General features: G+C 40.2%; 1 protein-coding gene across 1 annotated transcript in view; it reads right to left on the reverse strand.

Annotated features, from left to right (window-relative positions):
• Window positions 1-24122, reverse strand: part of LOC309415080 (netrin receptor DCC-like) — a 593773-nt gene that overhangs the window by 50861 nt on the left and 518790 nt on the right. Inside the window, 5 exon segments of the mRNA XM_082012494.1 lie at window positions 2210-2404; window positions 5237-5344; window positions 9422-9560; window positions 13757-13995; window positions 17585-17680. Of these exon segments, the coding sequence (XP_081868620.1) occupies window positions 2210-2404; window positions 5237-5344; window positions 9422-9560; window positions 13757-13995; window positions 17585-17680 (777 nt within the window).

A 24122-nucleotide genomic window follows, 5' to 3' on the forward strand; every position in this document is an offset into this window, starting at 1 on the left:
TTCCTCGTGGTTTAAAACTCCCTCTGATCAGGACATAGATTTGCCATCGGAGCACACATTACCATATGGCACACACACGTCTTCTGTTAATAAGCATTAAGGGCAGGAAACCAACATTTTTGCATAATTCAGAACGCACTCAGGACTTCAGAAAGTCTTTTCACCTCAAGTGTAGGAATAGATTTGTCAAAAAACCAGTTGAATAGTATTGAACATGACATATTTAGGGTGGATATCATTAAGTATTCATGGCAGGGTATTAGACATAGTCCTTGTAGGCTATTACAAGATGTAAGAAATGTATAAATTCATCTTTTTGGTATCTGTTGATGCTGTCTGATCTAGAATTCATTCCCCAAATGAGTTTGATGGTACTTTGTGTAAACATTACAAAGTAGGTGATATCAAGCGCATTAATCTTTTGGTTTAGTTAGGTCTCTATATCTTTTCATATCTCATTAGTCTGCAGTTATCATATTTTGATGCCTTGACTCATTTTAAACTCAGTCTAACAGACTACTTCTGCTTGGCACAAATTGTGAGCATGAAATTAAGTTGGCACCATCCGCCTGATAGAGACGAAGCACCCGCAAAGTGCTATCTCTTCACATTTCATGGCAGTGGAGAATAAATAATCAGGATCTTACCAATAATTCATTCAAAGTGAAACATGACTTGGACAAGTAAGTCCTGCAAACCTGGGCAAGCGGTGATAAGCTCAGAACAAATTGATACAATTTTTCTTTTTTTTTTTCCTGACTCCTGCTAATTCATAAAAACTGTTGTGCGAGGCTTTTCACTCCCAGCCTCAATGGTTGATAGCAGGCTTTAGAGACACTGATAGCAGCGAAGCAAAAAGGGCAAGCTCTCTGCCAGTGCTGCCGAGGACACTGGCTCATTCATTGAAAGCCTTCCTTAATGGCTGAAAATGGAGTTTTCTCCCTTCAGCGGCAGCAGAAAAAGGGAATTTGCTATTCATGTAAAGGTTTGCTGAAAGACAAACTCACATACAAGCTCTCGCCAAACAAACAAACAAATCCCCCAAAGGCAATGATGTGGGGTCATGTGTCACCCCTTCTCCCCAGTCATTCTGCTTGGCTTTTGTACAGCTCATGTTAAATGAAGTCGCTTATAACTGATTAAAAAGAGGCTTGAGTGTGAACGCTAATTCCAAGCCTCTCAGGCACAGATCTGAGTCTGAATTTCCCTAATTTCCCTCCAGTCATGACTTCTCAGGCCCAGCCTGTGTCCAGTTTCAATAACCTTCTGTCAAGATGTTATTTTTATATACAAATCCCTGGACCTTCTCTAGAGAAGACACAAAGATAACGTGCTCTCTCATATGCCGTGCTTCTTTCCTGGGTAGGTTTGCTGTTTATGTCATTTGAGGTTTTCATTAATTACACGTCTTTTTAAAAGTAATTTCATACCTTTGTGCAAATGAATGAGTGACAGTTAAAATATAAGGAGCAGAGAGGCGGCAAGCACCCTGCTTCCCACTCACAGTAATACTGCTTACATCTTCATAACTAATAATTTCTGGGTAGATCATGTCAGGGCTTCACACAGACAGGCAGCAGGGAAGAGACAAATATCTCTCCATATTAATTTGAAACCGAGGCTGATAGAAGTACAGTCCTTTGCTCTCATAAACACATCGGTGCTGAAATACCAGCAAAAAACCATGGGTGTCCCTGTTTTACCTGCTCCTTCTCACTGGTCACTAAAGGAGAGGGATCAGCTATTAATTAGTCTGTTAATAACAGGTACTGAAAAATAGCTAGAACACCTTTCCCCACGCAGGCAAGTTGTATCTCAGTTTGCTGAGATTTTTAATCACAATTTTACATGCTTACTCTGTTGACAGGAGTGAGACACTACAGGTTCTCACAGTCACCAGAGGATCCAAAATGAAAAGGGACCTCCCTAGAGAAACCCAGTCAGATCCAATTAGCTTTATTATCGATAGTGGAAAGTTAGGTGGTGTCAGAGTGCTCGCCGCAGCTGACTGAATTTAAAAATACAGTTACTGCCTCATTATGTGGTTTTCTTTTGTCAACTACTGTACGTAGCATTTTGCTTTTATCTCTCAACAATAGTTTCAGGTAGAAGGATCTCTTCTGGCTGACATGGAATTAATTGCAATGCTCCCACAGAAGCGGAAGAAAATTCTATGTATCGTTACTATCCACATGACATAGATCCAAACCTTTCAGCGTCCGGAAGAAAACAGGATCGGAGAGGGGCCCCACTCCCTTGGCGTTGCGAGCTTGGATTCTGAAATAGTAGACGGTGTCCAAGTTGAGGTCCACTATCTGGTGGGTGAGCCGGTCGCCACTGATGGACTCCATAATCCAGTCATCAATTGGAGCGTTCTTGTCCAAAGTATAGAAGAGGATGTAAGCTGAATAAACACAGTCTCTCAGTTAGTACTTCAACCAAATTTTAACGTGCTTCTGTTACAAAATACAGATAAAATTCAGGTTTCTTAAAAATCAGGGCTTCATTTTTGAAAGCAAGGATGGCAGGTCTCCAATCAAAATAGTTTTGACAACTGTTATGAAAATGCACATTTGTCTATTTTTAGAACAAAACCACAATTACAGTATTCGCTGTAAGAAACACAGATTTAACAAATATAAAAATAGGTAGCACGCATTAAAAGGCTGTTACAAGTACATTTCTCAAGTTCAGGTGTACCGTTCAGTCTGATAGCTGCCATAAACCATACGATATAACTCTTCAGTGTTTCAGTGCTGAAATAAAACTAAACGGCATTAATGACACAATATTAATTACTGGGTGCTTATGGGAAGCCATGCAATATTTCTTGGCAACTACAGGGGAAAGTATTTTGGGGAAAAGAATGAAAAATTAAAAATGTTGGTAACTCAGAATTTTGGTAACAGAGTATTATGACAACTACTTACCACTGAATAAAACTTAGAAGTTTTAGAACTTAGAGAATAGAAGTACCAGTGTTAGGAAAAGACAATAGTTTGTAGGAATTACCTTGCCAGCAAATTTTGGGAAGAAGAAAAAAGCCTGTAAGAAAGGCTGAGAAGTCTGGCACACCCTCTGTGTCAACCCAGCCTCAGCTGGGGACTGGCAACAACAGTCGCTGCCTAAATTTGAAAACAATTGCTTTTTTTTCCCCCCCTTCCTTTCTTTTTCTTTCTTTCATTTTCCTGAAAAGCTCCCTGGCAAATTAGTCATATGCAAAAACCCCACTCTAAGTCCGGTTTTAAGTGCTGTGCCGCAGGAGTGAGCTACTGGAGCAGAGAGCGAGCGAGCAGCTCTTTTGGACTTCATCTTTGTGCCTGGATCCAAAGTTACTACAAAATTGGTGTAAGCCTTATTATTGCTATTTCCCTATTCTTTTCTGAAACAAAGATGCTTTTCAAAACTCATTCCACGTGAATGGTTACACTGGTCATGGACAAGCAGTGTTAGGATGAAAATGCTATGTTTTTGTCTCTGAGTTTTTTTGTTTTTTTTATATTATGGGATTTTATTTAGAGGCTTGTAGTTTGGCGTTACTAAAGCTACTAGTAACTAAAGTTTCTAAAAAAGTTTCTCAGACCATGGCATTTGAATTAATATATATCTAAAGTTATGAGAATATACATATGTTTCTCAAATTATCACAAATACACTCGCTGAAGCATTTGTAGGGATGAAGATTTGGTTGTTAGAGACTTTTCTACTCTCTGCAAGGAGTTGTCTCCTCTACTTGATATGTCTAAGAAACATTTGACCACATGCAGTAAAAAATCCCTAGGAGAGTCATTCTTCAACCAAGTGCTACGAGGAAGAAGTTTGTGCATGGATGTCAGGAGACCCAGTCTGCTCTTCGGTCTGAATGCTGCTGTCAATGGAAAAACTCTATAAAAGTTGCTACCACGGAGTCATTTCATGTCTTGGAAGTCAGGAAAGCTTTTCTTTTATTTTCTCTTTTAGTCAGTGGGGAATCAGGACCATTAGCACTCATTTCAGTGTGTTGTCCATCAGAATGATCGTTTCTTCTCTCTAATGGCTAAATTAGGTTAGTGCAAACAGAGCCATTTCATCAAAACGTCCTCCTTTTGGACATGGTCACGGATTGTAAAATGCTGATGATAACGTAGAGTGAAATTATACAGTTATGCAAGTCTAACCTGAGAATTGTTATCACTGAGTGATGTCCACATGGAAATATATCCTTATTTATAGGTAACGTAAAGTGGGATACGTTCCTGGTGTGACTCACAACAGCTCGTCTGATGCCAGTGAAGCCCTGCATGAGTTACAAATCTTACCTGGTGCTCTTCGATGCTAATGGCTCACACGAGACGTCATTCTGAGACATTCTTCCTCTTAACATTTTTATTTCCCAGAGCTTCTGCAGGGTGTATAGCTGGGACTGCTAGCAGTAACAGTGACGTATGCACACTTTCTCCCACACGAAAATATCTTGTAGAACTGGTTTAACCCAACCGTTTGTAGTAATGTGACCAAAATGTGCACGTTTTTGCAGATAAGCAATATTTCTCCTAATAATTATATGCCTCAGAGATGTCTATTAACAGCCTAAAATCATCATTTAAATGCAAAATCTCAGATAGAACTCTACTATAATTTTCAAACTAAATTAACATTAAAGGTTTGTAATGGATTTCTTAATTAGGCAATAAGCGTGTATGTAGTATTTTGGAAAATAAAATCTGTTATTGTGAAGCATCCACAAAGTTCAGTACTCGTCAGTCAATATTAGGGTTTTTTTCCCTGATCATCATTGCCTTAAATTGTTATTGTAAGGTTAAATATCTACCATTAAATTCTCCCATGATGTGCTGCACCGAGCAACCTATCATTATGTATACTATGTATATTATGTATTGCATTATTGCCAAAGTACTTATTATTATTGCCAAACAAAGTACTTATTATTAGTCATTTCTAATTATCATTGAGCAGCTCGTACCACAAAACCTTCGCTTCGAGTGCTGCATTTTTTAACTTATATTACTGCTCTTAGCATTTAAAAAGAACAGATTTACATCCCCTAAGTTCTGTATCTTGCGGTATCCCTAGCATTGCCTTGAATCCTAGACCAAGTTGGCTGATAAAAATAAGAGAAAATAAAATAACATCAGATCAAATATCACCCAAGAAAAAAAACAGAGATAGGAAGCGAAAGCAGCAAATGATCAGAACAGTAAATAAACAGAGAACACAGGATAATGTAAATGTTTACCAGTAATTTTTCCATTGGCTTCCAACGGCGGCTGCCAGCTGACAATAACGGCCCGGGGCTTCCCTTCCCGTGTAATGACTGTCAAATCCTTGGGAGCAGAGGTTGGAGCTGAAAATAATGACAATAGTTGAAAACAGAAGTTATTCACCTTCTTTTGAAGTCCTTACACACCGGAAGGCAGGCATGAACTAGTCAGTAGGCATTCACTGCTTTCGTAGATCCTTTCAAAGGCGAGTGTCCTTAGATGCATTTCAAACATGTAACGTATGATTTGTCTAGAAGTGACATTTTAATAGTGGCAATTGCACAAACACCGCGTGTGGATATGTCAGGATTTGGTGGATAGCTCTTCTCCTACTGTTAATATCGGTCCTTACAGCTAAACAACCACCGAGGTATCCAAGAACATCTAATATACTCTGGGATCCCTGCACATTTAATAACAGTAATAATATTGTGGCTTCTCTATTAGGAACGTCTGCAGGCATGTACCAGTATAAAACAAATATAACTCTGTATATTCATTGAATATATGCTCAGCTTGAGACATTTTAGACGCGACAGAAAACTCTTAGCTTTTCTATTTCCACTGCGTTAAAGACGGAAGGTTGCGTTTCTGAGCCTGCAGTGTCTGCTTTGCACCCTGCTCTACTAATGCTGGCCGGGAGGTCTTGCACAGTGTCTCAGCTATTTTAAAACCCTATCATAAGACTGCAGAGGAGAAAGGAAAAACAGGCAATTACCAGGAAATAGAGGAGTAATACATTGGCACTGAGACCATCGTTTGTTTACTTAGTTTTGATACAGGCTGTCGATGACTTAGAGCGTATAGATAACGTAACAGCATGGAGAACACAGTGCACGAGCATCCCATCGTCTGTGTCCTACCCATATGGCCACTAAACAACTTTCTTGAATGATTGAAGAACTGCTCCAAAGTCCGTTTATGAGGTAAAACTTTAAAAACCCATTGGATCATGCTGAGCTAAACCAGACCGACCTAAAGCACAGACACAAATCTCCGGGGTGATGAACGTTCGATGATGTTAAACAAGAAGAAGGAAAGAAAGAGCCAGCTGCCATACAGGCTCTGGTCACAAGGAACTGATCCCTCTGAAATAACACGGAGCAGATGGTCTCATGGTATTTGCATCAGTTGGACTTATCAAAAGTGGGATCCAGAAAGCAACCAAGAAACGTGTACACAAAAACCAGAAGTTTCTTTACCCTTGTTGTATTACTCAGCAGGTGCCTACTCGTGAGCCGATATTCTTTGTGGCAGGTTTGTGGTGGATTATCTCTTTGCTATATATGCTGGAACAACACGTCCAGTCTGGTGTGTCCAGAGCCAGCACCAATGGGACTCACAGTGTTTCACTTTAGTGTTGTCACATTAGCTGCTCCTTGCTGGAAGCATCTTTCTTAGCCTGAAGTAGGCAGGCCACAACACAAGATCACAGACCTTTGACAAGTCTCTTATCCTCAGCAATGCCCATCATGATGTGAGCTCCTACACTGCTGGGGAAGTTTGCATTATTGTTATTGTTGTTATTGATGCTGTTGTTGTTGCTGGTTTTATTATTATTATTATTAAAGAGGATGGTGTTGCATTTGAAACTTACTCAGATTATTTAAATATCTATTTAAAAACAGTGGACTGGAAGAAACACCTTGGACTGACTTGCTATTTCAGGGAACTGCAAGAGATAACCCTTTTCATAAATGAATCACACTTGATTTTAGAATTAAAATTTTCCTTCTCTTTACTTTTGTTAAGCCTATTCTGCAATACTCTCCAACTTCACATAAGTGATTGTATTTCTACCAAAGTGCATCCATCTCTCTGTATGCAAACAGCATCTTTACCTTAAATATTATTTTCCATTCTCTGATATTAACCCTTTTGACATGTTTTCATGAACTAACCCTTTCCCTTCCTAGACCTTCTGTCTTTTGTGAGGTTATAATAGCAAAGCTTGTAAGCCCCCGTCCTGTAACATAGGCTTTCCATGCTGGTGATTACCACGTGGGTCCTGCTGAGCGGCTGAAGTTGAGCTCTGCTTTCAGCAGATTGTGAACATAAGATATCATGAGAAAAACAAAAGCTTTAGATGTTTCCCTTCGCACTCATTAACACCCTTCATATCAGTAAGGCTTGTGTAGGCAGATCTGGGAATGGAACTTGGCTCTGAGAGTTGCTTTTGAATTATGGGCATGACAACTCTCCCTCGCCATGGTAGCAATCTCCAGTGAATTCTATATCGATGCTGATACGTACGTTCTTTAATATCATTATGGGAAATTCAACATGCGGAATAGGTACAAAACAGGCAATAAAGATCAGCAGTGCAGGATGCCCTTAATTAACAGAGCTGCTCCATCAAGCTCAGATAATTGCATTGCAATCACATGGGAAAATCTAAGGACACATATATTCCCTCTTATTTTCCCTTTGTTAATTAACTGGTGTGTACTGAGGTTTTAATTTAAAAAAAAAAACACAACAAATCAATATTTACCAGCAGACTTCATTTGGTAACTGCTGGTAGAAACTGATTTGTAATGTCACCTAGAGTGTTTTCAAGGCCACCAGTCACCGTCAGGAAAATATAGCATGTACTACCTCAGTACTCAAATGCACATATTGCTATCTACAAATGATGAAGTAGAAAAATATTTTAAGCAAAACCATAGACATTCTCACCTATGCACAAAGGTATATAGGCAATCATAAAGAATGTGGAAATGCTAGCAGTTCGTCAGCATACAGCCTCATGCAGTTCAGTGGAGTTATTTAAAAGCAAATCTACTTGGGGGTTTCAAAAGGAGGGTTCAATAGCTTATTCTGAAAGAAATGCAAATTTGATGGAAGACCCCACCCTTCTTTAAAGACAGCTTAGGCATCAGGATTCAGGATATGTGCTTCCATAAATGCCCACATGATAACTAGAAGTAAAGCCCAAGCATATTATTTTCCTACTGTGGTTGACTGAAGGCACACAAAAGAGAAACAAACAATTACATTTTGGAGAGGATGTTCTTATCTGCAGAGAACACTACGTCTCCATCCCTTTGCAAATATTTTTATCCCACTGAACTAGGGTTACATATAATATGTATCTGGTGTCTGTTATGAAAACTGCATTTAGTCCCCTTCAGAATCTGAACTATCTTTCAGGTCATAGCTTCCTGCTTGGAAAATACTACTCAAATGCTTAAGAAGAGCGGCTAAATTAAGCCTTCAAAGTGTATTTGTTTATTATAACCATATTGTTAATATTTACAATGGCTGCTTACTGGAAATTAAATACAGATGTATGAAAACACTGAGCATAGAAGAGATGCCTTACCAAACTGTCAGCAGGGCATTTATACAAGTCAACATTTTGCACAGGGTAGATAATTGTGTCCTTAGACCAAAGTATGCGCAAGCTGAAAAGCCCGCTCACTTGACTTCCCCCCGCCCCTGTTTGTGTCTCTGTCTCTAATTTTGCACACACGGTTTCAGCTGCTGTAACTCTGACTGTAGGTTTGGCTGGACTGATGCAGTTGAAGATGTCCCTGCTCATTGCAGAGGGGTTGGACTAGATGACCTTTAAAGGTCCCCTTCAACTCAAAGATTCTATGATTCTATGATTGGTCACCAGCACAGTGCACAGCTAAAGGTGTTCACATAGTATTATGAACAGACATGTGGTTGTTTAGTTTTAAAACATATCCCTTTAGTTCTTAAGTCAAGAAGGATGTGCATTAGATGGAAGCAGTCATTGAGTCCTTTTTAGTAAGTGCATAAGATGGGAAGTCATGAACTTAAGACAAAACCACATAGAACTTCGTAAGTCAAAATTTTAAATTAGCAAAACTGTTATTTAAGAATAAGAGAATAATTGTTCTCACCTGATCTTGGGTTTCTTTGACAAGTGAAAACTATTTTAAATCATTAGCATTAAAAGTCACAGACACTCATTACATTATGGGGCAAACCATTACACACACATACTACCACTTCCTAACTTCTTGCAATGACACCAGAGCTCAGCAGAATGACTGCTCTGCTTTGCTACCCATGAAAAAAAGTGAAGAAATACCGTGAGTTTTGTACATACGCTGTCTGTTTATGCAGTTAGGATTAACCTGAATGAGGCTTTCAATGACAAATAAAAACGAAAGAAAGTCCTGCCGTACCTGCTTCATAGGTGGTGGCGTGCGCGGTCATGCTCCAGGTGCTGGACCGCCGACCTTTGGTGACCATGACAGAGAACTCGTACATGGTGTTTGGCTTCAGACCTATCACGGTGTGACTCAGAGCAGTCGTATCTGCTGACTGCAAAGAGACAGAGCAGAGAACGTCTTTAAAGCCCCTCTTTTTGCTGGTAGCCAGGCAAAACAGTGTTACAACGGGTTCCTTTTCCAAGCAAAATAGCTCTATTGCTTCTGGATACCTTAACGGGAGCATTTTTAGTACCATAAATATGATACAAAACTTACTGCCTATAGTTTAGGCAGTTAAATAAATTATTGTGATGCTTTCTCTTTTCCCAAAGCAATTTGCCATGCATTTTTTCCAAATGTAAATTGGAAGCTAACCCTATGGCCTTCATCTATGCCCATATGAGGGCGGGAAAAAGGAACATTTCCGTAACTTAAACACTCATTTACAGCCTCTTTGATGGGTTCTTTCTTAAAAAAAAGTTTTTAGTATCAACTGATTTTTAGTGGAGGCTCAGAAACCACTTTTACCCCTAGAATGGTCCTGACTAAGGCTTCCCAGTTCCTGGGGTTAACATGTATTTATGACAGAGATCGAAATATGACCCGGGACCCCCGCATAAAGATGCATTTCTGTATTAATATAACACACTTCTTGGTTAAACAGAATATGTTTCTATATTAGATTATATTTGAAACATATCATCGATCTGTCTCACTGTGATATGTTATGAACAACTAAACTTATTGATGTTGATGTGAGTATTAAATTGTTCATTTATTTTTAGGTGATTTAGCTTTTTACCTGAGCCTTCAGTAAGGAACAATTTGAGCCAAACTGCACTAATATCAAAGGAGACAAGTGAGAAGAAACTTATTGGACAAATGGGTGACAATTTGAATAAAATCAATTCCCATGCTTTTCAAGTTACAGAGCCTGGTGTGCAATCCTCCAGCGTCAACAACTTAAAGGCCAGCGAGTTAAAGGTGCTGTGCACTTTTACAAACTTTAAAGATGTAAAGTTTACTGAGTAAGGACAACTTACATATGACTTTGCATGAGAAGACTACCTTGAAGTTCACATCTGGGAAGCGGTTCACAGGAAGGCATCTTGCTGGCATGCATCAGTAATGCCATTCTGACGATAATCATCAGATGATTAAAAAATAAAACGACCTTTACTGAAAATGGGACACCAAGTTTCCAGCACACTGGAGAATAAAGCAGTAATATGCAAGGGGGAGTGGGAGAGCTTTACTTTCCAGAGACATTAATGAACGGGCTATATATGCCTGCATGGTACGCTGTTTTATCAGAAGTGCTCTGACAGATGTTTTGCACGCTACTTAAAGGGAAGACCTAATGCAATATCAGATTTTATCATCTTCATGCTCAATTAAAATTCCTAGTTATTGGAAATTAGCAGTTTTTCAACTTATCTGTACTAGGGGTTTACTCCAGCAGTGAATCTCCCTCTATAAAAAGTCCTACTGAAGCAAAGACAGCACTTACAACCTGTGTGTTCATAAACTACTCACCCAAACTACTCAGCCACTTGCCAAAGATGGCAAAATCTACCTGCTAGAGTTTATACAAATTATTCTTTGACTAAAGGTTGGATTTAAATATGGGGAATAATAATTTTCTCCCCCAGAAAAGATTTGGAAGAAATGAAATAATTTGTGGCACAAAATGCTCCTCAGCATGACTGAGGGTAACTAAATCTGGTAACTATCACGTGAAAATGCTGAGATATTACACATGACCAGGAAAAATGCACATGGAAAAAACAATAGGGTTTCAATTTATTCCTGGACAAAATAGTCTTTAGTGGAACATAAAGACATTGGGTTCTTTTTTGTAAAAAGAAAATTATTTGTCTCCAGCTGAGTGTTTTTTCTTTGACTGTTTCACTCAATACTAAATATCAGCATTTCAATAGCTGCAAACGTCCTTGAAGTTAATATCACATTGAGATGAAGGGGGGTAACTGTAGCAAGTACCTTTCGCAATGCCATGCCATGCCTGTTTGGGACGGTTTGTACAAAGTCAAGTTAGCAGGGGAAAGTTAAATTCATAAACTTCCAATTTAAATGATAAAGGTTAAACCCTTCATTGTATTAGTTTTACTATACATTTTTGAAGCAATGGGAGCCTTTAATAGAAAAATCTGAAACTAATTGGAAATTCAATGCCAATGCACAGGTAAGTGCTATGGGAACCTATTTGTGAGCCTGATCTAAACCACTCTGAAGAAAACAGAAGTTTTCCCCACGTTTTTCAAAGAATAACATAATAGGTATTATCTTTTTTCCTTCAAAAAATGCAGTTATTTCAATAAAGCAGACTCTCTTGAAAGATTTTTGATTGTTTCTGCTTCTGGGAGATTGAACTGGAATAAATGTATCACACCGGCTCTTTACATGCTACCCACAGACTGGCCAAACTAGAGATGATGGCAAAAAAAGGTAATTTCACTCTTGCTCCTCTCCTCTCCAGTCTCCTGCTCCTCGAAGGCTCCCGGAGCACTGTGTGGTGGCTCTGTGAGAGATGTCCACCCACTCGTTGTATCCAAAGGACAACGAGCTCGACACCGCCAAGCAGGACAGGCTTCTCCTCTGTAGCTAGTCAGCTACACTAAGGGGATTAATACGGCTATTTTTGATAATTTTTGATTGTCACCCACCCTTTTCCACTGCATGCAGCTCAGTAAATGCATTGGGAAACTGGAGAGAATGTTATGATTGACTGTGAGTGGCAAAACGTAATGGTGTCTTTTCTGGAGCTCTGACTTCATCACTGGCGCTGCAAACTCTGACTGGCTGTGCTTCCCCGTGCTATACTCCTCATTTTGTTGGGCCTGGAAATCCAGCTCTAAATAAGAGTCAGATCAAGGTATGGCATTCAAAACATTACAATGCATCGTTCTGGCATCCTTCATTACCTAAGAGCTTGTTACAACTGCATGAGCATACAAAATTTGGGTTTAATACTGCAGATCATCATGTCAGCATCTGAGGTTGTCAAAAGTACGGCAGTAGACGTAACAGCAAGGTATGGGCTTTATACCTTGCAAAGATATGCTATTGTTTAAAAGCTTTACAGTGGGTCAGCATCTGCAGCAAAAAGCCGGCTGACCTGAGCCTCCTCTCAGCTAATGTGAACGTAAACAGGGGTAACGCAACTGAAATCTGTAGTTCCTGGCAGCACGTGGACTCAGCCGAGTGCCAGCAAGCCAAATTCTGACGGAGATGAGTAAGGGGGAGAGCTGAAAAATCACAATCAGAGAAGAGACTGAAGGCAAGAGCTTCTCCACCATCATTCCCACTCCTTCCAAAAATTACCTGGGAAAGATCTCAAGATTTAGAGGACAGGGTATCCCAAACCTAAAGAGGTAGAGAGCCATCCTCTGGGGTTTAGAAATGTCAACCTGCATCTAGACACATCATTCAGGCTCTGATCAGAGGAGCCTCAGTGCTGGATAGAGCACGGCCTGCTCCCTAGTCCTTGTATGAATGACTTGTAGAAGGCTGCTTTTGTTAGGACAGAGGACAATAAAAAATGCGGCATCCACTTGCAGTATAAAAATACATCCATAGCAAAGGATCAATATGATCCTTTAGGCAAGCGAAAACAACCATTATGGTAGGGCACGGGAGGAAGGACATGCTCATCATGGGGTAGGTGGGTGTTATATGAGATGCAATATATAAGCTGACAAGAGTGGGGAAACGTAGCTTATTGTTCAAAAACAAGCAAACAAAAAAGCCTGAAGGCTGTGCTTGTTCCTTCCCATTCCCTGTCCCATCGTATCTCTTTGCTGCACCACACGGGATTTGGTACTGCTTTCATTAGGATTTGGAAAAAACATTCTCGTACAGAAAGTAGCATGCTGCTGTCATACCCATTCAAACCCAGTTTTCTCATAAACTAACCTTCATTTTTTGCAATTTGGAAATACGTAATATGGGTGAGTGGAATTGCCATACGGTGTGAGTGGGTTTGCAATTGGTATTTCTTTCTATTCACGCTACGCTATTATGCTACCAAGTTGGTGACTTAATTTATACCTGATTGGTAAAGATTAAAGATCAAAACTTCCAACAATTGGCATGTGGAATTAAAATCCGGCATTTTCATCCACCTAAACACATAGGTTTCTACGAAGCAGTAGTTATTTAGACAAGTTTCCTTTTGACTGAAATGGGAAGTTTGGTTGAGGGAAGTTCATAAAAGCCAATTCAGAGTCTTTGCAAATAAAATATGAACAGATGAATAGCTCATAAATTCATAACATGTTAAAATTTCACCTTGTACTTAGCACTTGTCGAATAGCTCGTTCTCCATCGGACCGTGTAGAAGCGAACCTCCGTAGTCTTTTGGTTCTTTGGGACAGAGTTGTCTGCCCAGATGACCCTCACTGCATCATGAGTAAGTGCAACAGCCTGGACACCTACTGGTGGGAGCATGGGGGTGGAGATATCTGGGACTGAGGTAGGGAAATCATCAAGCAAAGGATAAAAATCAACTTCTAATGGATCAATGGGGTCTGGGTCCATACATCACCAAATGAGCATTCCAAAATAAATGAATAGGTAAGTTAAACAGAAAAACAAAACAGAACACAAACAGCCACCAAGGGGCACACATCACGATGGGTTAAATGCATGGCATTAATGAGGAGGAGGAACATGAGGAGAACAGAAAGAAAGGCATTAATGCAAAATGAGAACGCGCACCAGCAACATTTCAGTTACATCACTACAACAAAACTGACCAGCGCTAACGGCTGTTTGTCATGACTTGTTTGAATACTTCCAGGTATGCTGTGTTTTCGTCACGTGAGATGAAGTCAATGCACAGTCTCTCCTTAAAATGATTTACATTTTCTTTAAAAATTTGAATCACTTAAATGATACATTATTGGAAACACCTATGAAGTGGAGAGTGTGTCATCTTCTAACCTAACTTATAGACATGACATACTCAGGTGTAGGAGTTACCTATGCTTTTCTCTCTCAGCAGCCTCTTTCAGACTCTTTTGTTGTTTTAGGCTCTCAAAAGGAACATATTCTACATCTGCTTAAACGTTTGTTAGGCAAAACACAACGTAACAATTTCACGGCTGAAGTGAAGATCTTGCAACTGTTGGTTTAATATGTCAGCAAGATAAATGTGCATATCTGGGCGTGGATACGTGGATTATCTTCAAGTGGGCTTCTTCCTCAAGGTACGAGCACAGCTCCTCTCCCATGTGTCTGTGATCAGGTGGCCTTTGGGGAACAAGATGCTGAGCCCATGCACATGGCACGGCGGTGCGCTGTGCAGTGTCAGAAGCAAATTCTGGCTGGCTTAATTATCGAGATAGCTGCTGCCTCTTCCCTTTGGGGCTGCACGGTGAAGGTGCACGGGAACCAAGAGACTGTTTCTACTCCGTTTAAATACTTCTGTCCTGTTGAAGCACCCGGTCAACTTCTGTCCTATCTTTTAAAAATATACGTACTGACTCATTATTTACCAGTTGTGATTTTTCTAAACACAATTTCAAAATGCAGTGGGTGAAGTGCAAAAAAGGCACGCCAAAAGGTTGGTTGTTTTTTTTCCCCTAAAATAATGTGCTAATTAATTAATCAAAGCATAAATGACTCTAATATTTCCTCACTGACAGTTGCTACAGTTTGTCTATTCCATGTGCAATTCCAGCTCCTGACACTCTTTGATCACTCCTGTTTTACAGTTTTGTAATTCATTATTCAGAACTTCGGGCGGTCACAGCCTTCAGAAGGAAAAACAGAGGAGACAAGGATGTTTAGAATGTATGATAAGCAAGTTCAACCTGCTTCTTGTGTTGCTGCTTTCATCAGAAGCTGCTTTATAAGAAGTTTGAAGATGAGTGTTGAAGGAAATGAATCAACCTGGTTGTTGTTGGCGTGATCCAAAACTCAAACACACGACCCATGCTGGGAGGAATGGGGAGATGAATCTCTTTTTTTCCCCAACTTGCTGAATCAAGCTTCTGCAAGTTGAAAGGTAACAGTTTCTTTTCCTGAAATGAAGTTTTCCAAGAGAATTGGCTGTAAACTTTAAAAGGTGAGCAATACCTGTTTCTGTTGGGTTTTTTTTACAAACTAATGATGGGAGTTGATGTGACTGGAGCCGACTTGGTATTTTAGCAAATATTGCACTTCTTTTCTCTTTTTCTTTCCCATACTCAAAACCGAAGTCCTGCTGTAGTGCAGATTATGAAGAGAGGATGGGTTTAGCAAAATAAATGGCCAGACTCAATCAATCAAGATAATTCAGTTTCTGAAACACGTCACCACTGACCTGAGGAAGAGGGAAACGTCTATAATCCACTGGTGGCTGAAAATAGGTCCCTAAATACCGCCTCCATTTTCCACCAAAGTTTCATTTGCTATTATTTATGCGTGGACATCTGTCATTTGGAAATTACAATCTCTTGACAGAAAATAGCTTCTTGCTGTCTTTGGAGTTGTTTTGCGAATGTGTTATATAACTTTAGTTTGCACACCGTATCCACACAAGCAGACACCAAAGTATGTCCATGTATATGCTAAAGGGACGCACAAAGACACAGTTTTCTTTCCTTTGGTGCCTAGGGTGTGTCAGCTCACCCACTGCTTAGGGAACACAGTCGCTGTGTTTTCCTGCTTTGCTAAAAGCCTTTTTTGAGATGTTCCTCCATGAACGGCCCAAGCTGCTAGCTCCTTTCAGAGGCTGCATCCCAGGGGCGGGAGGTGGTGGGAAGCTCCGGGTACGGACGTCTCTCAGCAATAAGACAGAAGCACTGAGATGGACTGCTCGCAGATGAACATTGGGTCGGTTCACCAAAACAGAGCCCAAGCCTTAATTACCTTTTTCAACCTGGATATAGTTTCGTTTACGAGAGGTTATATACAGACATAAAATCAAATCCCATAGGCCAGCCGGGTGATTTTTAAATAGAATTGACAGGGAATAAAAAACTGAAAAACAAAAGTATATACGGATCCCGAGGCAAACTCATTGGAAAAAGATTTCACAAGACACACACTCAGCAAGAATGACCTCTGTAGACTCCAGACAAGAAGATTAATAATTTTCAGCCAGAAGTTCCCTGACTCTTATTATATCTAATGTAGCTTGTTACAGTTACCCTTGATTGTGTAATTAATCTCTTTTATTTTTTTTTTCTCCTTCTGACTTTCCAAGATTTCTTATGGGAATACTTCACAAAACCATATGGATAAAAGCTGTTTTTCCTTGTAGAGCCACAGAAGTGCCACTTGGTTGATTTATTCCTCGTAGTCCACCCAAGCCAGTGTCAGTGATCGGGTTTGCTCTCAGTGACACAGCTCCCCTCCCGGGCAGCTCTGAACACCATGGGTGAAACACGAGAAAAAAACATCACCAAATGATGGTGTCACTCCAGAGGAAAAACACATGTTTTTTTTTCTCAGTTCTGTTCTTTTAACCCCTCATCAATCCCACTCACACACCAGTGATTGCAGAAAAACCACGAGGCAGTAACGGAAGACAGTGCCACAGAAGAATAATTCTGATTTTATAACTTCACTAGTGTTGCAACGATGCACCTGTGAAAAACAGCTACCTAAAAGCACCCTGCTCCATAATCCCTTCTGTGAGCTTTATCCTACCAGGAATATGTTCCTTCATCTTTTGCAAGGCCTCTACATGCTTCTTTAAATGTGCATGATGACAGTGTGTTTTTAACTAATTCATTTTAAAGTAAACTGCTTTAAAAATGAAGGAAACAAAAATAATTTCATCTGGGCTTAATTCAGCAAAGCTATTCACCACTATTCTGCCCTGATCTTTAAATATTTAAGTCGTTTAGGAATCGTGCTTCTCCAAGCCAACCCGCACCAAAGAGCAAGCACTTGTGAGCATCCCATTAAATTTATACAGCCATTTTCAGGAAAGGGTAAATAATTGATTCTATCTGTGCAGTTACAATAAAGTGGAAAATGAAGCTGATTTATTCCAGCAGGGACCTGGAGGATTGCAGAGCTCTTTTCTTCCCTTGCCTTGACCAATATGTTTTGCCTAATGGGCCCCTTTGTAAGGGTAATGCCCACTGATGGGGAGCAGATCATGAACCAGCATTTGCAACTCACCTGTCATCGACCTGGTGGTCGCACTTTCGTACAGAGGCACCCCTTCGCCTGCGTTGTTAAAGGCCTTTAAGGAAATCACGTAATGGGAACTTGGCTCTGCAGGAGAAAACAAATAAGGCAAAACAAAGCACAGACTATTAAAGTCAGATCTGGGATGCAGAATGGACGAGCACTTTCCTGAAAAAGAAGAAAAAAGAAAATACAGTTAAGCAAACGCTCGTTCAAACTAAGTGAGGAGCACAACTGCTGCCCATCATTTTGTTTCCCTTCCAAAGGCTTTATTTATGCTATCTTCATCAAGAGTGAGCTGAAGTTCTCCTTTAGATCATCCGCAGTTTTGCCTGCGTGAGAGACCTGGAATCAACTCTGCGCATCAGCCGTAACTCCTGACCCATCGCTCTGAGCAGAGGACGCCTCGGATGCGGGGCTACGTGCAGCGCTACACGGAGGCCAGGGATGCTGCAGGCTGCCAGTGCCTTCCCGTTGGCTCCTGGTGCGCTGCCGGACGGAGCCGGGGCCGTGGTGCTGAGCTCCGGCGGGCAGGGAGGCACCCAGCCCTGCACAGCCCCTCACGAGGATGCGCTGCTGTCTCGGGGATGATGTGGAAAGAGACGGTTGAGGGTCACCAGTGATGTGTTGCCTTGGGATCCTGAAATTCATACCAGTGAACCGCAGGCATCCAGCTCTCCAGCACTGCTTGGCTGGAATTCAGGTTCGTACACCCTGGTAATTGCTTTCTGGATGCTGAGCAAAAAGCTTCCCTCACTAATTTCTTGATGTCAGAATTGCGTCGGTAATAGCCATTTAACCACTTTTTACCTCACTGAAAACTCCTCACGCTATGCGGTAAGCATGAAGGATGGGGAAGACAACAAATAACACACGGGAATTAACTTCTGGGTGCACGGCCGTGCTGCGCTGGTTTTTACCACGGGGCTACTCTAGGTATATCCCTAAATGAAAACAAAGTGAAATGAGCACGTCAGCTCCACGATGTTTTTTGCTACTGTTTTCTGAGAAAAACACGGCAATCCATTTTCCTGATTTTTTCCATATGAATTGCTTCACCCCCCTACTTTTTTTTTAGCTGTTAATTCTATTTGTACAACAGAAAATTGCAGTTGAATACATTGGGCGCTCATACACCTGCCAAAGATGGGAACTGCCTCCTCAAAGTTCTTTACTGAAAAATAACAAATGTTTGTATGTGAGGAGGCATTTATTAACGTGACATTGCAAAAGACCTGTGCAGAATTACATATTTCATCTACATTAACACCAAATCGGCTCAGCATGATTAATACTATTACATGGAATCCAAAATGAGTAAATAATCTTTAAGTACTTATTGAATATTGTTACTAATATCCTTTCCACCCACATATTTTGTACTCAATTTTACATCCAGAAGAAATGGTGAAATATTTGTTTAATATTCAGGTGACTTCTGTGCTTCTATCACAAAAGAGCTAAACTGTAAAAATTGCCAAATGAATGACTGGTGCATCAATAACTCCCTGCGCTAAGTATTGTACAGTTATTAATTCAGTTGGTATCACTGCAATATCATCAGTCATAAGGAAATTCTTTTGTATTCACAGAGATGTAGTATATATTTTCATATGATTGCCACTATATTAGCATACTACTTTTAATTTCTAATTTAACTTAGTGTTGTAACTCTCCAGATTCCACAAAGAGATTTATTTATTGAGACGTTATTTAGCTGAGAGTTTAATAATGTCACATGCAGTAGTTTCTGCAGAAGAAAAAAGAAATTCATATGCGCGGTCTAGACCGGCTCCATCTCTTCCTTCTACCCATGTCCCAGCTGTTGTGCCTGTTTAGGAATTTTGAAAGACGTCTGGCAGAGTGATGCAAGGGGTTGATGCAGACCATTCATGAGGGTAGACTTGGGGAAACGCAGGGAAGAATACCAGAAGATGAAGTTTTAGGACTTTGAGATGTACCAGGTATTTGCTATTACCAGCAGTGAACTCGGTGACTGTATTGAGGAGGACATCTGGAGATGGACAGTGTATTCATCCTATTGTTTTCCAGCTTGCTGTAAATTAGACCTGTGGTTTAGTTTATAAGGGCTGTCCCTATAGTGACTGAAGACAAGCGCCTCTGAAGGACAATTTATCCCAAGCTAAGATAGGTATTTAAGATATATGAGATGAATCAGCCTCTAAGGGTTGGTACATATCTCCACTGATTATGGCCAGAGCACGGACAGCCAGACTTCACTTGGCTTAAATTTAAAATAACGAGACATTAGTCAGACAAGAATGTCACCCTGAATAATAATTTTTTTTAAAATGTGAAAGATTACTTGAAAAACCTGATTCTAGGAATTACCGTCAAAACCTCACAGAACAGTCACATCTAATCAAAATACACTGTGAATTCCCCATAATGAACAAGCAAAATGAGTGAGTTACTGTTATTGTGATCATGAAAAACATACTCACAGAAACTGATAAATTAGGTGGAAAAATGTGATAATTTCATGGAAAATTTAAAAATGGAGACTATATAGCACATACTTCATTACAACTGCCCATACAGCACAATATATGGCCCAACAAATTTTATAAATTGAACAGACTGTCATGTGATTTATGCTTATAACTAGGTTGGGTAAGGTTACATTTGCAAAAATGAGCTAAGATAGGGATAAAGACGCAATCTGTAGCTTTCTGTTAAAAACAAGAAAAATTCAGTTGGTTAATTTGAGCTGCTGCTAACTGGAGCAATAAATATTTGCTTGGGTCTTAGACAAAAGGTAAAAAGGCAATTTCCAACAGTACGGTGTTTGAACACAGCGTTAGAGTTTGGTTTAGTCCAATACAATGAAAAAGGGAAAAAGCATTAATATTATGATGTGGCAGACAGCTGCTTTTTGAGCTGCGTTGTACATTAAAAATACTTACGGCGTTGTTCTGGTGCTCTACTTGGTAAAATGCCACTGATTGGAGTGGGAGTTCAAATGAGGGAAGGTTTTTAGTATAAACCTACTAACAAGCATAGCAACTAATGGAATAGAGGGGTCATTAGCGCCCTGGTAGAAACAAGGCAAAGAAACAATGAAATGGGGGCTTTAGAGATGACAATTGCAGTGCAGTTGCAAAAATTCAGAGGTAAATTCTGAATTTTTCTCCACCGACTCCCATTCATCACAGTGAGGAACGTAACTCTATAACAATGATGTTACCATTTTTATTTGCTATTCTGGAGCAGGAGAAGGAGTGAATTATATATTTTTTTTTTTCTGGCAGAAGAAATCTCTTCCTGCCTTTGAAGAAGCTGAGCAAAGAATTCAGCTTTAATTACAGCATCAACCAGGAATCCCCATGTCAGTGTGGAACATGTTCTGGAAATAAAGTTGTATTTTGCAGTTCAACTTAAAAAAAAAAAAAAAATACAAGAAGTTCAAACTAAGCATGAATAAAATCGATTTCTTCTACTGACAGATATTGTTCTGAAAAAGAAAATAATCAACAAATACCAACTCATTCAAGATACCACAGCTGTTATCTTCTTTAAGAGGGTAAAATTGTGACATCTCTACAGCCATTACATAGGGTCTTTTAACAAATGTTGAGTTTTCATGTATAATTTAATTTTCTCTTTAAACTATAAACATAAAATAAATGCTGGACAACTAGATGTGAACTCCAACTCAAGGAAAGCTCCTCACCTTAAACTACAGTGCTGGAAAGAGGGCAGCACACTCAGCTGATTTTCCAGGTCAGCTCCTTTATCTCTCAAATAAAAATTCATTCTCAAGTCCTCTTCTCATTTCCCATTTTAACAATTACCTGACATGAGGGACCTGCAGAGTACTCTACGGATTGGTACCCTGGGAGAACCAAAGCTAAGATGGGGTCTCCTGGTTATCATGAAAACATTGGTCATCCCACTCAGAGCTACTGTCTTGTGCTTGAAAACATCTGAATTCTTTCTAATGCAATGTAGCAAATAAAACAGCGACAAAGATAAGCTATACATTCAATAATCTTCTCCCAACACCTCTGTCAGTGCCTCTTCTGATTCTAACCAAAAGCGAAGCAGCAGTTCATTGAGATCTGATCCCTTTTACCCTGCTTGAGCACCAGCGTGAACCTATGAGTACAGAATAAGAACGTGCTCACCCTGCCAGAGCTTGCTGAAGAAAGCTGCCATCTTTCGCACTTTTTTTTTCTCCCTTACTAAGCTGTTTTTAACTGTGCGCTACAGGAGTCTACCTTTGGGATAGCAGATACAGCAGTAAGGTATTCGTCATGAGGAGCTATAGCCTCCCTGTAGACAAAGTGGAAACAAAGATAACTTGTCAAAACAGATGGGGCCTGACAATGTCTTGCAGTAAAGGACAGGGTAGAAATAGAAGCAAGAGAAATTCCTATTAATTATTAGGAAAAAAAAAAATATGAGGATTGTCAAGCACTGAGGCAGGGGCTCAGAGAGACTATGGAACACCCATCCTGGAAGGTGCTCAGAAGTCAGCTGCGGATGACGCTGGTGTGACCCAGAGCTACCTTCGAAGCTGGCCCTGCTTGAAGAAAGACTTGGACCATATGACTCGAGGGATCGTTTCCAACCTAAGTCATTCTGTGATAATTAAACCTGCTCACACAAACATGATGAGAGCAGGAACCTGGCTTTGATGCTGAGCTGAGGGAGAAGTTCTAAGCCAGCTGCTGCCATTGGAGCCTTCTGTCTTCTCTGCTGCTCTCGCTCTTTGCTTCACCAAAAGCATACTGACTTCTCTTTATTAGCAACGAAAGGAGCAGAAACACAAACGCTAGATTTTGTTGTAAGCAGACTAACCCTGCAGGAAATGCTGTTAAAAGAGAAAAGGTAGAAAAGGTCTTCAAGAGAATTATGTCTATGCCCTGCGCGTCCTGCCATTGCCACTGATGCTGAAAGACCCTCTATAGGGTAGAAAAGCCATCATTCACAATTATCTCAAAAAGCAACCCAAGAACAGCCTCACTTACTCCTGTCCGGGTTTGTGAAGACATTACACCTCGCAATCAGTAGTACCAATACCAGTTCCTAGACTTAGTAACATTACTTTATTGCCAGGAAAAGGTAATCTATCTATAGGACAAATGTCAAATTGAAGTATAAACTCTGCAGACAAGGGTTACTGAATTCTGAGGAATCAAGAGAGAAAAGCACTTCCAACATCACGGTCAGATGTGGTGTACTTCTGTCACCTGGGCCTGAAATGGAGGCTTGCAGCCAGGGCTGTGGTCGTCCGGACTGCCAGGGCTGGGGAACGCTCCCAGGAAAATGGAAACCACCCTATATGCCTTAAGGAGCCCAAGTTTTCAGCTAGCAGTGCCACAACAAACAAGCCCAAAGCGGGTGGAGATCCTGCTGGAGATCCTGCTGTGCGAGACAGCTCAGAGGGAATCTGAGGGGTTTCCTTGCAAATTCAGGAGGAATCTCTTCACAAGGGAGGGTGCTTGGGTCAGGCCTTGGAGAAAACATTCTGCATTTAGTAGACTACTAAATAAAATTGTGCTTTGAGAGCACAATTTGTCAGGGCTAGTCAGATATCCAGGCATAATAAACCGTGCCACGTATGACATTAGAGCATCAGCGGTGTCTTGCCTGGGGCTCAGAAGCCTCCGATGAGCAGAAATTACCCTCAAGAAATGGACTGTACAGCAGCACCCAAAAAGAACGGTGCCTTGAGTCTGATTTTACAAATATCCACTGGGCACCTAATGGCCAGCAGATTAAACCCCATTGAAAGAAACAGTAAGTGCTGTATTCCACCTCTTGGACAACATACACTTGCCTTGGAGCGCAAAGCTTAGAAGCAGATTTTAGCACCATCTAGGGAAATTATATCCACGTTTTAAAAAAATAAATATCTTTTAATCATATTAGCAAATGTAACTATAAATATTCCACTAGAATAGACTATCATGGTGAAATTGTCCAAATGTGTTTCTCCTATGTTGTCAGCTAGAGAAAAACAGTTTTGTTTTATTCCTTCTAGGCACTTTGTACATCAACAACAGCAGCATGTCAGTGGTGGATGAGGAGATAATTTCTGTGATGTTACTTCGTTACTTCATTGAATGTATCAGGTAATCCGGAAAGGAGTCACTATCAGAAAGGCTAAAATGGGTAATAAAGAGCTCATGTATTGTTTTCAATGAAATAAGAGACCTACCAGTGAATTATCCTTTCTCTAACACAACAGAATTAGCATGTATTTACATCTTCTGGTAAACTGCACAATCCATAATAACAGAGAAGAACTTTGATCAATTAAGTTAAACGTCTCAAATGCTGTAAAATTCAAGAATGCATTTTCCAAGGTTAGAGACGATGGGCTTAATATCTTCTTTGTGAATGAAAAGCACAAAATGTAAGTTTTGGAAATTGGCACACTTTTTCCATGCCAAAAGGTTTCATCCAATGTTTAAACAAAGTCAGCTAACTAACATCTTTTTTAAGCATCAGGAGTACCAGTACCTCGTGAAAATCAATTCCTTCTCTTCAGAATCTGAAA

The sequence above is a fragment of the Phaethon aethereus genome, assembly GCF_964289735.1.
Source record: "Phaethon aethereus genome assembly, chromosome: W".
Taxonomy (NCBI): Eukaryota; Metazoa; Chordata; class Aves; order Phaethontiformes; family Phaethontidae; genus Phaethon; species Phaethon aethereus.